The sequence below is a fragment of the Protopterus annectens genome, chromosome 2.part1 (assembly GCF_019279795.1).
Source record: "Protopterus annectens isolate FY-2018-M chromosome 2.part1, PAN1.0, whole genome shotgun sequence".
Taxonomy (NCBI): Eukaryota; Metazoa; Chordata; order Ceratodontiformes; family Protopteridae; genus Protopterus; species Protopterus annectens.
In genome coordinates, this window is record NC_056729.1 from 1,829,687,122 (window position 1) to 1,829,702,836 (window position 15,715).

General features: G+C 43.3%; 1 protein-coding gene across 1 annotated transcript in view; it reads right to left on the reverse strand.

Annotated features, from left to right (window-relative positions):
* LOC122795046 (RING finger protein 145-like) overlaps positions 1-15,715 on the reverse strand; it is a 689,797-nt gene that overhangs the window by 488,625 nt on the left and 185,457 nt on the right. The window contains exon 3 of the mRNA XM_044063623.1: positions 11,991-12,226. Within this exon, the coding sequence (XP_043919558.1) occupies positions 11,991-12,226 (236 nt within the window). The remainder of the gene's footprint in view (positions 1-11,990; positions 12,227-15,715) is intronic.

Genomic DNA, 15,715 nt, shown 5'->3' on the forward strand with positions numbered 1-15,715 from the left:
CTGATCTGAGTTAAACTGCAGTTGAGAATTGGTTATCAGAACGCCAACTGATCCTTAATCCAAAAAAAACGAAAATGCTACTCTTCCATCCTACCCATAAAACACCAACTTTTCCCTTTTGTGTACAATCCAACAATGGAACCACCATCACCCCCGACCCTCATACCAAGCTATTAGGGGTTACCATTGACAAAAAACTCAGATTTGATGTGCACATCAACCAAACTATCAAAACTGTTAATAAGAAACTGGGGTCCCTTTATAGAATAAAATCTTTTCTGACTCCCACGGCTAAAGTTGCCATTGCTCGCACCCATCTCCTTTCTACCCTCTTGTATGCCTCCCCCATACTTACAAATCCCAACAAATCGGATCTATCTAAACTCTCTTGTTGTTATAATCATATTGCAAGATTTGCCACAGGCCTGCCCTACAAAACCCATCACTGTACTAATCTTCAGAACCTAGGTTGGATAGAACTACCAAATCTACTTCTACAGAAGCAACTTATTATTGCTTACAAAATACTCTCTCAACCTGAAAACACTCCCGGCCTGTCTGGAATAATTACCCCTTATACCAACCTAAATAGACTAAGATCATCTCACAGATTACTCGCACAGACAATCAAATCCTGTAACTCAGGAGGTGACTCTCTGTTTTCAAACACAGTGGGTAAAATATGGAACTCTCTTCCACCTAGTCTCACCAAATCAACCTCCCTAAATACTTTCAGAAATGGCCTCTCCCACCACTTCAAATCCCACTGGCTTTGCCAATGTTCTAATCCAGACTAACCCATAGCTCCCCCTGAAACTAACTACTTGTAGGTTTGTTTCTTATAATAATTGTTCACTGTACATCCTAATGTAACTTTTTCTTACCTGTGTATACTAACTATATGATGCTTTGTTTTTCTCTTTATAATTGTTATTGTACATACTAATGTAACTTTTTTTTCTTCCCTGGGTATTTAGTGCATAACTACAATCGTATGTTAGCTGTCAAACATTGTTGTAACCTACTATGTACTATTGGAACTTTTTGTAACCTACTATGTACTATTGGAGCTTTTCTCCCCGGGCCTCCGCTGAAAATGGACATGTGTCCAGTCGGACTTTCCCGGTCAACAAATGTAAAATAAAAATAAAAATAAATAAAAAATAAAGTTGCTTCCAGGCCCTTCCCATGAGTCCTGTGGTCCAATTTTTTCTTCTGGTAGGGCTCACCACTCTCAGACATCTTTGGGGTAGGGAGTGGGCCAAAGAGCTGGTGCAGCTGACTACCCCCCCCCCTTTATAGCTCTGACCATGTTGCAGTTCCTTTGAACTCCAGGTCTGCTGCCATTCCCCCTAGAAGCATGCATGCTACTGCCCTTGTGTGATTGCACTGTTCTGGCAGCATGTTTCTTGCAGGCTTGTTCTAAAGGGGTGCAACACTCAAGTCAACCTTTAGAGGTTCCCAAGCAGCAAGACAGAGCTGACCTCCTCTCCCTTAGGATGGGTGAAACTGGAGCAGCCACTCACTACAATTCCTCCCGACATTCTTAAGCTTGATAAAATAAGTTAAGTGCAAGCCTTACAGGAAAAAAAATATTTTTTTTGCTTCTCTTACCTCAGCAATGACCATCAAGTCTCCACACTTAGCAACACTATGGACATACCGTTTTCATTCCAGAGTAAGAGCCTAGTGGCCCAGTTGTTGTCTCTGAAGCAAGACAACGTTGAGAGTTATGTGGCCATCTGTTGCAGGAGGAAGTATGGGCCCTACCTCCACTGATACTCTCATCCCTCTATCAATTGAGATGGGCTCAAGGGGCCCTATTGCCACTGATATTAACATCCTTCCTTATAAATGGAGACAGCCTCAAGGGGTCCCTACATCCACAGATAGTATCCCTATCTATAGGGAGAGATGCGAGTATCATCCCTCCCTGTCAGTGAAGATGGCCTCCAGGGGCCCCTACCTCTGCTGATACTAACATCCCTCCCTATCAATGGAGAGAGCTTCAAGAAGTCCCTATCGCCACAGATACTCACACCCCTCCCTATAAATGGAGATGGCCTTGAGGGGTCACTACCTCCACAGATACTCGCATCCCTCTGTATCAATAGTTATGGCCTCAAAGGGTAGCTTATGCTATAATAATAGAAGTCAGTGTGTAATGTAGTTATATTTTCTAGTATTGATGTTTTTTCATTCATTTTAATGCACCCTTATTCCCCCAACCACTACTACCCCCTGGGGTATCGCCATCAACACCACAAATGGTTCTTTACAGGGAATACTAGATGTGTTCCTTTGCATGGACAAGGCTCCCAAGCTCTTTAGGGCAGACCCTACGGAATATTTAGTTCTGAGGCCAGATGTTAAGGACTCGTGTGTGCAAAGGTTGTCAGTAGCAGACCGTCATCATACTGGGGCTGGCCAGACTGAACCCCTAGATGGGGAGAAACAATGTGCAATGATGTCAGTGTGATGTATGCTGGGAACATTACTAGGGAAAACTGAAAACAAACTTGTGCTTGTGATGATGTGAGGTACTGCCAGCTATGCCAGAAGTAGGGCAGTGGATGTGTAACATATGCCAGCATAGCTGGCTGGAGAACTGTCTTTCATTTGTGTATCAAACTAATTTGTACATATGCTTGCGTTGAAAATGTATTTGTGAAGCTGTTTGTGTTATAAGTGTACCAACAGTGGGTCCTGCCAGGCAGACAAGAAATACAGCCGTATGTCAGACTATACTGTAACTGTTGAAATGAACATATTGCAACAGAAGATTCTGGAAGAGAAGAGGTTAATCTCAGTCCAGCTAACTTTGAAAAATAGTCTGAAATCAAATTACCTGGTTTAGGCTATAAAAATTGTATCTTGCAGTTCTGATTGCAGCCAGAGGCAAAATGTCTAAAAACCAGGACTAGGAATCTCACTGTATTGTCCTTAGGGGTAAACTAATTGCTACCCTGGAAGGGTGTACATTTTTGAAATGGTTTTATTGTTTCCAGATGCAATAACACGTTAGCAAAGCTGTGTGTGTGTGTCTGTGCGTGTCTGTGTGTGTATGACATACGTGCTAGATTCTGGTTCAGTTTCTAGTAAAGGGGATAGTGTAGGAACCAGAAATCAAGTGACCAGATGTACGTGATGTTATTCTGTCATTTAGCTGAAATGATTTTTTTTTAATGCTAGATGAGACAGAAGTCTCAGGGCAGTCTATTTTTGAAACCTGACAAGGAAGGATCACTCACCCACTTCATCTTGCCTTGCTCCAGTAAGTGAACTAGAACAGTAATTCTTTAGTCAGTCAGAAAAATACTAAAAGTATTGTTTTTCTGTATCTGTGTGAACCTTTCTATCGGTGTTACTTAAAATATTTCCTGTGACTGAAACTCTGTTTATTGTAAACAGATAAATTAATAAAAACATGAAAATATTAGTTATTATTAAATATATTTAAACATCGAAGCCACGGTGGTGCAGCAGTTACCATTGTCGCCTCACAGAAAAAGGGTTCTCGATTTCGATTCTCGAATGGAGTGCCTTCTGTGTGGAGTGTGCATGTCCTCCCCGAGGTGGAGTGATATTAAAGACATGCAGGTAGGTGCGAGCATGAATGGGTGTGCCTTCGTTGAAGGTTGGGCGTCTGGCTGGCAACTCGGCACCATAAAAATCCACCACCAGTCATGAGCAGACCGGAGTTCTGCTGTGGCGACCCCTAACCGGGAAAAGCCGAAAGTCTTTTCTATTAAATATATTTAAACGTTTCATTGTGGCCGGTCTGTTAACAGAATATTTTAACCTTTGACAGGACATATATTTGGTGACACTGTGGCCGCTTCTGAAAGCCTTGCTGCATTAGTCAAAACACTACCATTTGTATTAGTATTAATTTTATCAAGTATAATTGGATACCCTGGTAAGAGAGCCTTAGAGTAGCTGGCTTTGGAGTGTTCTGGTGGCAGTATTTACCTTTTAGTCTGGGCAGAGGGGAGACTGCTGGTAAATCTGTGGCAGCCTTTTCCAAGTGTGCATGTGTGTGTGCGTGTGCGTGTGTGTGTAAAATCAAATCTCAAAGAGATTGTGTGCGTCAGCTACTTGGGGCAGGGACACAGAAAAAGAAGTTATGTACTTACCATAACGTTCCATTTGAGTTGTTCCTCTGGCCTTCATTCTTACTGATGGGTTCCGAAGCTGATCCCTTGGCTCCAGAGTCAGCAAATTGCAAGTCTCCAAACAGCTCAAGGCCGAAACCCTATCCCCATGATGATCCTTCTACTTCCCTCAAATCTTGTTTGCTGCCAACTAGTAATATAGTCACAGAGTAACACCATACCTATAATTCCATTTACTGGTGTAAGGAAAAAACTCCTCAGAAAAAAGCAAAACAGACAGAAGAGTCAACTTTCGAACTTCCAGACAAAGGTTGGGGGTATGAGGGTGGGTTTTAAGAATGAAGGTGAGAGGAACAACTCACATGGAACGTTATGGTAAGTACATAACTTCTTTATGTGAAGTTGTTTTATCTCATCTTCATACTTACTGATGGCTAGCGTCCCCAGCACCACAATCTTAGGTGGCTCATGGGAGTACCTGCCTAAGGACAGCAGAACCAAAGGAAGTCCTGTCCCTAGAGGTCTTGTCTACTTTGTAATGAGTAATAAAGGTATATGGCTTAGACCATGTAGCTGCCGCACAAACAGAATCTATTGGTAGCATGGCCGAAAAATCTGCAGAACTAGAGAGCTCTAGTTGAATGAGCTCTAACTTTGTTTTCCGAGGGAATATGTGCAGAACTATAAACAAAGGAAATGCAGTCCGAAAGCCACTTAAATAAGGCAGGTTTGGAAACTGCGGCAACTTTCCTGGAATCTGAAAATGACAAACAGTTGGTCAGATTGTCTGTGGTCTTTTGTCCTGTCTAAATAGAAACGGAGCTGTCTGTGATCAAGTTTGTGCAGCATATACTCCAATCGATTAGTATGATTATGAAAGAAAACTGGCAATTCAAAGGTTTGACTAAGGTTGGATTCAGAGCATACGTTTGGTAGGAAAGAGGGGTTTGTTCCGAGTGAAAGTCTATCCTTGTGGAATATCAAATATGGATGCCTTACCGACAAGGCCTGCAATTCTGAAACTCTGCGCGCAAAGGTAATAGCCACTAGGAAAACAGTTTTCCAGGAGAGAAATTTCAGTTCACAGGAAGATGCTGGTTCAAATGGAGGAAGAATAATCTTTGACAGAACAAGATTTAGATTTCATGGAGTAGTAGGGGATTTAACAGGGGGCCTCAAATGTATAACATCTTTTAGAAAGGCCTTCGCCATTGTATGAGACATGACATTGTCCCCTAGTTCACAAACATGTAAATTCAAAATAGCAGACAGCTGAACTCAAATGGTTGCTGCTGCGGCCCCTTCATTAAATAGCTTGATCAAAAATTCCAATATATCTGATATCGAAGCAAGGAATGGGGTCAACATTGTTTTGCTATGTCCAGATAGAAAATCTCCTCCATTTACTACGATAAGGCTTCCTAAATCAAGGACTTATGGGAAGACAGTAGTATATGTCGAGCTTCCGCTGACAGATTTTGGATCCTGGCTATTCTTGTATTTGGAGCAGCCAGCCTGTCAGTTTGATGGACAACAGAGAAGGGTGAAGAGCTCCTGACGAGTGGGTCAGATCATCCGGCTCTGGGTCCAGGATCCAGGGCACTTCCAGAAGATGAGGCTTCAGGAAGGGGAACCAAATCTGACAAGGCCAAAAAGGGGCTATTAAGATAACTGCCCTTCCCTGGGCAATGGCTTTCTGCAGAACTTTGGGAATTAGAGGGAAAGGCGGAAAAGCATCAAGGCGACCTGGGGGCCAATTGTGTACAAACACGTCCCTCGGGGACTCCCCCACTGGGGGAATTAGGGCAAAGTAGTCGCTGCATTTGGTATTTGTGGGAGTTAAAAAGAGATCGCAGAATGGGCTGGCCCCATCTGGGGAAGATCATTTCCACCACTTCGTTCTTGAGAGACCACTCATGTGGCAACGGAATGGCTCTGCTTAGTTTGTCCGCTATCACACTGGATTTCCCCGGGATGCGAGTTGCTATCAGAAAGCACTGGGTGGACTCTGCCCAATGCCATATGCTTAGAGCCTCTCGACATAGGTGATGAGATCTGGTCCCTCATTGTTTGTTTATATACCAGACCACTGACATGTTGTCTGACTGGATTGCAATGGTCCCCAGAGGAAGAGAGTCTTGAAAGGACTGCAACGCTAAGAGTACCGCTCTCATCTCTAGGACGTTGATATGCAAATGAGCCTCATGTTCTTGCATATGCCTTGGGCCGTCTGTCCCTGATAATGCCCCCACCCGATCAGGGAGGCGTCCGTGGTCACAGTAGCAAATGGAGTCGGGAGAATAAAGGGACCTCCCATGGTTACCAATTCAGATGTCAGCCAACATCAAAGATCCTTCTTGCATGAGTTGGATATCCGAACCAGGTGATCCATAGGTAATCCTTGAAAGGTCCACTGTGTGAATAGTAGCCATTGAAGAATGCGCATGTGCAACCTCGCTAGAGGTACTGCTGTAATAGCTACTGCCATGGTGCCCAGTAATCTGAGAATCAACGATACCGGTGCTCTGTGCTTTGGGAGAATGTCCATGATCTGTTGTCGAAGGACAAGTATTCTTCCCAGAGGAAGTTTTAGGGACAGGTTGACTGTGTCTAAGACTGCTCCTATAAAGACGGTATGCTGCGATGGTGATAAGGCAGACTTTTCTGAATTTATAGTTATCCCCAGTTGAGAGCAGAGGTCTAAAGTAATGTCCCTTGCCTGTATGAAGTGATGCCTGGTGGGTGCAGTAAGGAGCCAGTCATCTAAATATGGAAACACCCAGATTTCTTGATGCCTCAAGTGAGCCATTACCACTGTCATACATTTGGTAAACACTCTGGGGGCTGTAGTGAGACCAAAGGGCAGGGCTCGAAACTGATAATGACTGGCCCCAGCCAAAAGCACAGATGGGCCATCTTTATGTGGTAGTATGTATGCTGAAGATCTACTGAGCATATCCAATTGTCTTTCCCCAAGAACAGGAATATCGACTCAAGCGTGACCATCCGGAACTTTGTCTTTTCTACATATCTGTTGACACTGCTAAGATCTAGAATCGGTCTCCAGTCCCTTGTTTTCTTTGGTACTAAAAAGAATCTTGAGTAAGCTCCGGATCCTTTCTTGTCTGCCGGGACTGATTAGATGACTCTCTTTCTAGCAACTTTTGAATCTCTATTGTTGCTACGCCCCGAAGACTGGGTGAAATGTCTGGGATCTTCCTTAAAGGTTTTCGGCATGAGTGAAAGGGGATAATACATTTACACCTAGTTGTCTTTTGTGATTTTGAGCCAGGCGCCTATGCACAAAGATAGTCATCCCCCGACTGCCTCCAGAGGTGGACAGGGCGGCCTCCTTTCAGGAGCGTTGATAGGGTTTCCCAAGGAACTGATCCATGTCACCCTGATTCTGCAAACCCCATCTGCCACGTGGATGGCATCTTGCATTATTGGTCCCCTCCTCTGCCCGTGAAGGGGGTTTCACCTCATGTGTCCGAAAAGGCTCCTTGGGTTTTACGGAACCACATTTTTCCACTCTGCTGACCTTTGGGATAAGGTCTTGTAGGTGTGGAAAAACGGACTCCTACGGCAGAGAGTCTCAGTCTTGCACACATCTTGTGAGGGTCTCTAACTTTAGGTCCAAAAAGTGAGGAACCATCAAACGGGGCATTCACAAATGATGCCTTAAAAGGTTCCACAAAAGAACGTAAGCGCATCAAGGAATGTCTCCTAAGAGCTATTCCTGTATCCACTGCCCTACTTGTCCCATCAGCTGCGTAAGATACAAGACACATGGAAGAGGTGACAATGGAATTAAGGGTAGCAATGTGAGATGTCACCTTATCAGCTACTGCACCTTGAAGAGCATCTCCAAGCTTTTTCAGGAAATCTCTTTGAAGCCTGGTAAAATGAGTTAGATAGTTCAACGAACGAAGAGCAAATGTCGTAGAACTAAACATACACTTGCCAAAATCTGTCCATAATCCTGGAGTCTCTATTAGGAGGATGGACGGAGAATGTCTCTGACATCTCCTTAGTGGCTGCCACAACCACCATGGCATCAACAGGAATAGGTTTAGATAAAAAGGCCTTATGAGGTGCAGAAATATATTTGTTTGGTCTTCTTGGGAGAGGTTCCATGGTATCTGGTGACTCCCACGCCCTTCGAGATAAAAGATCCATCAACTCATCGAAGGGCAGAGAAACCCAAGAGGTAGAGGGTCGGGACCCAAAAGCTTTCAGGAGCACAGATTTGTCCATGGAAGGGTTGATGGGCTGCCAGACACCTCTCTGCTGCAGGATCTCCAGGATATCCGCAAAGGATATACTCCGAGGGGGATTCCTCCAAATCGGTATCAGATGTGACAGATTCCTGAGGGAAATCCAGAGGTTTCCTCTTACATGTCCTCTTCCTCGGGACCTCCTCAGTGTGAACATCTGGGGAAGTCTCAGAAGAGCAGGATTCCTCCAAGGAGGCTCCCTGAGGCTCCGGGTCCCTACGCTTATGCTGGATCCGTGGTAAATGCGAAGATTCTGGTGCTTTACAGGAAGAAGCAGTCTGTTCAGAAGTTGTGACTGTCTGGGAGGACAACACCCTCCTCATGGCATCGAAGGCACCACAGCTCTGATGCGAGGAAGCCCCCGGATCCAAAGACACCGAGGACTCTTCCCACACCAAAGCTACAGGCTCCGATCCCGAGGTGGGAGCAGAGCTCACCCATGCCGAAGCCCCAAGTGGAAGAGTCGGAACAGAGACATCGGTTCGACTCCCCCCCCCCCCACCAGAACCGACGGGAGAGTGTCAGCTCCCAGAGTCTGCAGCCGGGGCTGAGGACATCAGGGTAAGTCAGTGTAGGCCAGACACTGTTGTCAGCGCTGACAGTTCCGCAATCAACTGATCAGCTGCCTCCGGCTCCGAAGGCTCGGTCAGAGGAGGAACAGTAAGCAGGGTAGGTGACTTGATCTGCTCCGAAGCTGCCAGAGTCAAAGCCGATAACATTTTTGGTAGCACTGGATTCTGTAGCAATCTCCTCGCCACACAATTCACATCTGAATATGATAGTCTGGGAGCTCAAGAGGAGGCCATGGAAGGAGGAGATGAGCCACAAATCGGAGACCTTAGGGTCGAAGATACTGGCTCCAAGACTGAGAAACAGCTCTTACTCAGAAACCTTCGGAATCGAAAGGCCTTTCAGCTCCAAACCAGAGACAGAAGAAGGTGGTTTTGGTTTCTTTTGAGGAGATGAGTCCAATTCTGACTGAAAGGCGGACTTAAGGCCCCTTTCCACTAGCTTCCTTTTCCTTTCTGCCAGAATCATAGTACTAAACCCATGGCACACTGCACAAACTTCCTGAAGGTGGACTTAAACAATAAACACAGATGGTGTGACCAGAGACATCTTCTGGCTACACTTGGGGTATTTCTTGAAGCTTGACTTCACCTTTTCAGACACAGTAATAATCCACAAGTCAGAAACAGAATAATCGCTATCCAAAAACCATATTCAGAACCAAACTTGGCTACAAGAACAATCTGAATACAAACTATCACTAACGAAAATAAAGCCTAACTTCAGCTATGAAATGAGAGATAAAACCAGAACGGCTGAGAAGAGAGGCTACTTCACTATTTTAGCAATCTGCTATCAAAAATAAAATAAAGCCTAACTCAGCTATAAGCTAAAGCCTAAACTTGGCTATGCTGGGGTAGGGTATAAAGATGTCTAAACAGGCACAAAAACAACACACGGCCTAATGCCAACAACAGAAAATGTTTAACTAACTTTAAACTCGCACCAAAATGGAAGGTAAAGGAAATACTAGCCTAATTTCGGCTAAGGAGACAACATTCTTCAAAAGAGAATATGAAGAAAAACCAAAAAGAAACTTTTTACTTAACTGACTTTCAAAAAACGGCCTGAGCTGAAGGAACATGTTCGATCTCTTGCAAGTGGCAAACTAGATCTGAGGGAAGTAGAAGAGCATCATGGAATGGGGTTTCGACCTCGAGCTTTGCAATTTGGCCTACTCGGAGCAGAGGGATCGGCTCTGAACCCATCAGTAAGAATGAAGGTGAGATAGAACAACTTCACATCACTGGTTTCACAGAGAGGCTGGTGGAAGACTTGGTTGGAACACTCAGCTGAGGACTTAACTCTACAGCTATGATCAGTGTAGGGTCTTATTTGGGGCCTAGTGAGAGAGGGGGAAATCCACCCTCAGGATGGGTGTCTGCTCCCTGTGTGCTCTTAAGGGAAATTGTGCTCGGTGCAGACAGTTGCATGTGGAAATACTGTATACATCTTTGTTCCAAGTGAACGTCCCTCACCGGTGTTAGCAGTGAGGATCGAGGCTCCTTGATTACAGGCCAGAGGAGGGATGTCGCAGTGCTATGACATTGACTAACTGTGTGAAATTCTGGTCTAACGCAAGTAGCTTAATACCTATACAAAATGCAATTTAAGTAATACCTAACCAATTCCTTCCAATGCTCCTGCTCAACTCCAGGCTAATACCTTAATGGTAAGCACAAAAACCTATTATTTCATTTACTACTTACTATTTCACCGCATCCCAATGACTCCACGGGCAATTTTCTGCCTGCTAATCTTCTCTCTATTTCAAAAAACAAGCTTCTTTTTATATCATTTCTCACTCTTGAAAATGTTTCCAAGTACTAATCAACAAATTCACTTATTCCTCTCATTTAACCGTGTGAATCTGTAGATCTCAAAGCACCCAGTGTTATTACTCACGTACGTACTAATTTACTGTAATGTAACTTATGTTCATTTAACCGCGTGGATCTGTAGATCTCAAAGCACCCAGTGTTATTACTCACGTACGTACTAATTTACTGTAATGTAACTTATGTTCATTTAACCGTGTGGATCTGTAGATCTCAGAGCACCCAGTGTTATTACTCATGTACGTACTAATTTACTGCAATGTAACTTATGTTCATTTAACCGCGTGGATCTGTAGATCTCAGAGCACCCAGTGTTATTACTCATGTACGTACTAATTTACTGCAATGTAACTTATGTTTATCTAATGTACAGCAGTGTAAGTTCATCAGTATGCAGAATTATGTATATGCACTTTACCTACAGCTTTTGTTTCATCCCGTGTCTCTGCTGTGCAACCACTACCCTATGTGACTTGTTCCTTTATTTTATTTATTTATTTTATTTTATTTTACATTTGTTGACCGGGAAAGTCCGACTAGGTTCTACAGATCCTGTTTTCAGCGGAGGCCCGGGGAGAAATGCTTCCTTGCATTAACGTACGGCATTGTATAATTTTGTGTGGAGCTTCTCTCTCTCTCTCTTTCTCTCTCTCTCAGCCTTGTCTAAAATGTTTTTTTTTTTTGCCCAGTCGGACTTTCCCAGTCAACAAATGGAAACAAATAGCACAGGGTATGACATGCAGCTGGATCATTCATGAATTTGCCAAGTGTGATATGAGGAATTCAAGCTATACCTCTAGGTTTGAGATTGGTTCTCATATTCTCCACTTACATACATACTATCAGACTGGTCACACCATTTAATATCAGTGCTACTCCTTCATAGTAGAGGTGCACAGGTCTTACACAGTAAAGAAATGTATACAATGAATGCACATTTCAAATACTTAATCCTCACCTGTACAAATTTTCTGTACAAATCTTGTAACTGACTATGTAAACCACCGCCATACATTCTGCTATCATTGTAATATTTAATAAGCAGGTGAATTGATTCTGTTTTTTTTTTTGGGGGGGGGGGGTGAATTTCTTCGACCAGACTGTGCCTGCAAATCTACTGTGATTAGTGTACTACCCAGTTAAATAAAATAAAATAAATAAAAGCACCATACTCTCAAGCTGTCTCCTACCTGAGTAATTGCCTGGATTGCTGATTTTAGCAGCGAGCCAAAGCTCACCAGTCCAGAAGCCAAGAAGCCCAGCACCTCAAGTCCGGTTAGAAGCATGGCGAAGTTATTCACAGTGGGCAGTGTAGAGAGCGGCACCATGCAAAGGCGGGCGGCAAGAGGCAGTAGTGGTGCAGAAAACAACCAGAAATGCTTGGTCTTCATCAGGAGGGAACAAAGTGTGCTGAGAATGATCTGGCCTGAAAAACAAAGCACATACTTAAACATGCGGTGCAAGAAAGGCAGTACTCTTGGTAATAGATCAGAATACAATCACCTCACCACTGACATAACACTGGTGGAATGTTACAATTACAGTCTACAAATGGAAAAATCATGCCTATATCTACTATTACAGACCATAGTTAACACAATCATTGAGCAAATTACATGAACTCTAACCTAAAACCACTATACGACTTGCATAAATATCACTCACACAGGGGTTGGGAGGGTGACCTAATGGTTAAGTTGTTTGCCTTACAAATAACAATAGAAAAGTACACTCAAAACAATATAATCAAACTATGACCGAAACAGCTAAAAATATAGCATGTGTAATTAACTGACCTAGAAAACAGGAAAGCATGGCCAACTCTTTATATCTTCAATAACTTATATCTCATAAGCCACAGGACATTAGAAGAGGAGTACTTACCACATTGGCTCTTCAGAGAGGTCCTTCTGTACAGTGTAACAGCTATCATATTCTTAAGAGTTCTCTACTCTTAAAATTCTTTGAAGAATTCTAGTATGCATGGCTAGGGACCTGGCAGTCCACTGGAGGATATACTGGTATCAACAAATTGGGTTACAAGGGTACAAAATATTTAAAGTAAAATATGTATAGAGGTCACCTCACACAAGGTGAAGTACCACCCAACATCAAGGTACAGCAGAGTAAGTACCCACCTCAGAAAGCTCTTGAAAATTAGCTGATGTACAGAGTAAATGCAGGTCTACATGTACTCCTGCCACTGGAAGTGTTCTTTAAACTTAATTAGCCAGAATCTATCCATGCATCCATCAACTAATGGTGAAAACAACTAATGTTACACGGACCTTAAACAAAGAATAATTTCGCCCAAGATAAAAACATTGTACAATGTAGAAAGATATACAAGATACACATTATCAAGTGCATCTTCCTACACTGTACAATGTCGTTATCGTGTGCATCTTCCTATAATGCACAATGCCGTTATGGTGTGCATCTTCCTACACTGCAAAATGTCATTATCGTGTGCATCGTCCTACACTGCACAGTGTCATTATGGTGTGCATCTTCCTACAATGCCGTTATCGTGTGCATCCTCCTACACTGCAATGCCGTTATCGTGTGCATCCTCCTACAACGCACAATGTCATTATGGTGTGCATCTTCCTACACTGCACAATGTCGTTATTGTGTGCATCCTCCTACACAGCACAATGCCGTTATCGTGTGCATCCTCCTACACTGCACGTCATTATGGTGTGCATCTTCCTACACTGCACAGTGTCATTATCGTGTGCATTCTCTTACACTGCACAATGTCGTTATGGTGTGCATCTTCCTACATTGCAGAATGTCGTTATGGTGTGCATCCTCCTACACTGCACAGTGTCGTTACGGTGTGCATCTTCCTACACTGCACAATGTAGTTATCATGTACATCTTCCTACACTGCACGATGTCCTTATCTTGTACATCTTCCTATACTGCATAATGTCGTTATCGTGTGCATCCTCCTACACTGCTCATTGTTATCGTGTGCATCCTCCTACACTAAACAACGTCGGTATTATGTACATCTTCCTACACTGCACAATGTCCTTATCTTGTACATCCTCCTACACTGCACAACGTCGTTATCATGTACATCTTCCTACACTGCACAATGTCCTTATCTCGTACATCTTCCTACACTGCACAATGTCTTTATCTTGTGCATCTTTCTACATTGCACAAACACATTTTCTATACTGCACAGATACACCTCTGTACCAGCTACTGGTAGCACTACCATGTCAGTGACCTGTACTGGGACCTCTGCAGATATCAGAATGCATTCCTTTACCATACAATCCCGCAAATACTTGGTCATATACCAGCCAAGCACTGAATGGTCAGTGGAGATCCAACTCCGCAAGTGTAACCACATGTCCAATGGGTGTGCAAAGACCCACAAGAGACTGCTGTATCTTCCAGACAAGTAGTGCGACTCTGGAGAAGATGAAAGCAGTAGACACCCATGGTCAAATATCATCCTAAGAGCTGACACCCATGGTCAAATATCATCCTAAGAGCTAGCACCTTTGGAATCAAATGACCAATCTAGTCAAAGGGGAGTAATTTGTAAGAGCACCAGAAGGGCAAGACAAACCCATTGAAACATTTCTAAAGGGGGCCCTGCAAGGTGCTTCTCACCCTCATTCAATACCTAGTGATGGGTTTAGATTAACTTTTACCTGAGAAGCCACTTTCAATTTGCAGGGGTAACCACTGAGGTACAGAAGCAATACTCCATCACAGCTAACCTGAAAGTATTCATGAAACCATGCAGCCTTTTCAATGCATTACATGGCACTTGTGGCAAAACATGAATGCTGTGCTAGTTCTCCAAGCAGCAGAGAAAGCTTCAGTGGATAAATTAGTGGACTAACAACCAGGGGCATAGACTTTTTTTTTTTGTTTAGTACTGAAAGGAGGAACTTTCCTTAGGAAGTACATTAAGCCAGAGACCGGAGCTACAAGACAGGACAAGAAAGAATTGGAAAGCCTTTAACCAGAAATTCAAATCCTGTATGGAGACGTTACCATATGTCCACAAGAAGCACATGCTTACTAAGCAAGAACAAGATCTGAATGTACTTTGTCAAGTGAAAACTTTTGGAAAAATCCTGGCAGTCATTCACTAAAAAGGGTCCCTCAAAACAAGACTCTCTCAAACAATGGTTCCCCAAACATGCTATAATCCAAAGCACTAACACAATAACAGGATATTAAAACAATATGAATAAAGTTAAAGTTGGCAAAATTTAAAATTTTTTGACAAAAAATACAAAAAAAAAGGAGAATATTAAAATGAAATATCAAATAGAGGCATTCAGCCTTTCCAAACATCACAAATATCTCTGGGGAACTCTAAAAATCCCCCAGCCTCCACAACTACATCTAACTGTTTAGCAGCAAAAAGGCCAATCCTGGTAATGTTCGATTCAGACAGCAAGTACTAAGTGGACCCTGACAAAACCTTAAGGTAGTCCAGTATCCTAGCCTATCATAGCCCTGTGATGTTCCCTTCAATCATCAACTATTCAGTTCTTAAATCTCAATACCACACCTACCACTGTGGGTTTCTTACCTGCTGCCAGCACTGCACTGTGTGAAACGTCTAGGTGCAGGAGATGCACTAGCAGTCTGCAGTTTCTCTTGTAATTCAGTCAAAACTAGACTGGATTCAACTCACAGCTTCTCCTAGCCGTGAAGTCATTGAAAGCACCCAAGAGACTGAGACAATGTGAGCAGAAGGGGGGGGGGGGGCTGAACAACTTAACACAAAAAAGTGGCTCTGCTTGACAGAGGCACTGGGAACCAAGGTCAGGTGACACGATGCCAGGGTAATCCTATGGGCTAGGCTTGTAAAGGCTCCAGGGCCATTAGCCTAGTACACCTATAAAAGTAAAAAAAAAAATTCTAAAGTAGT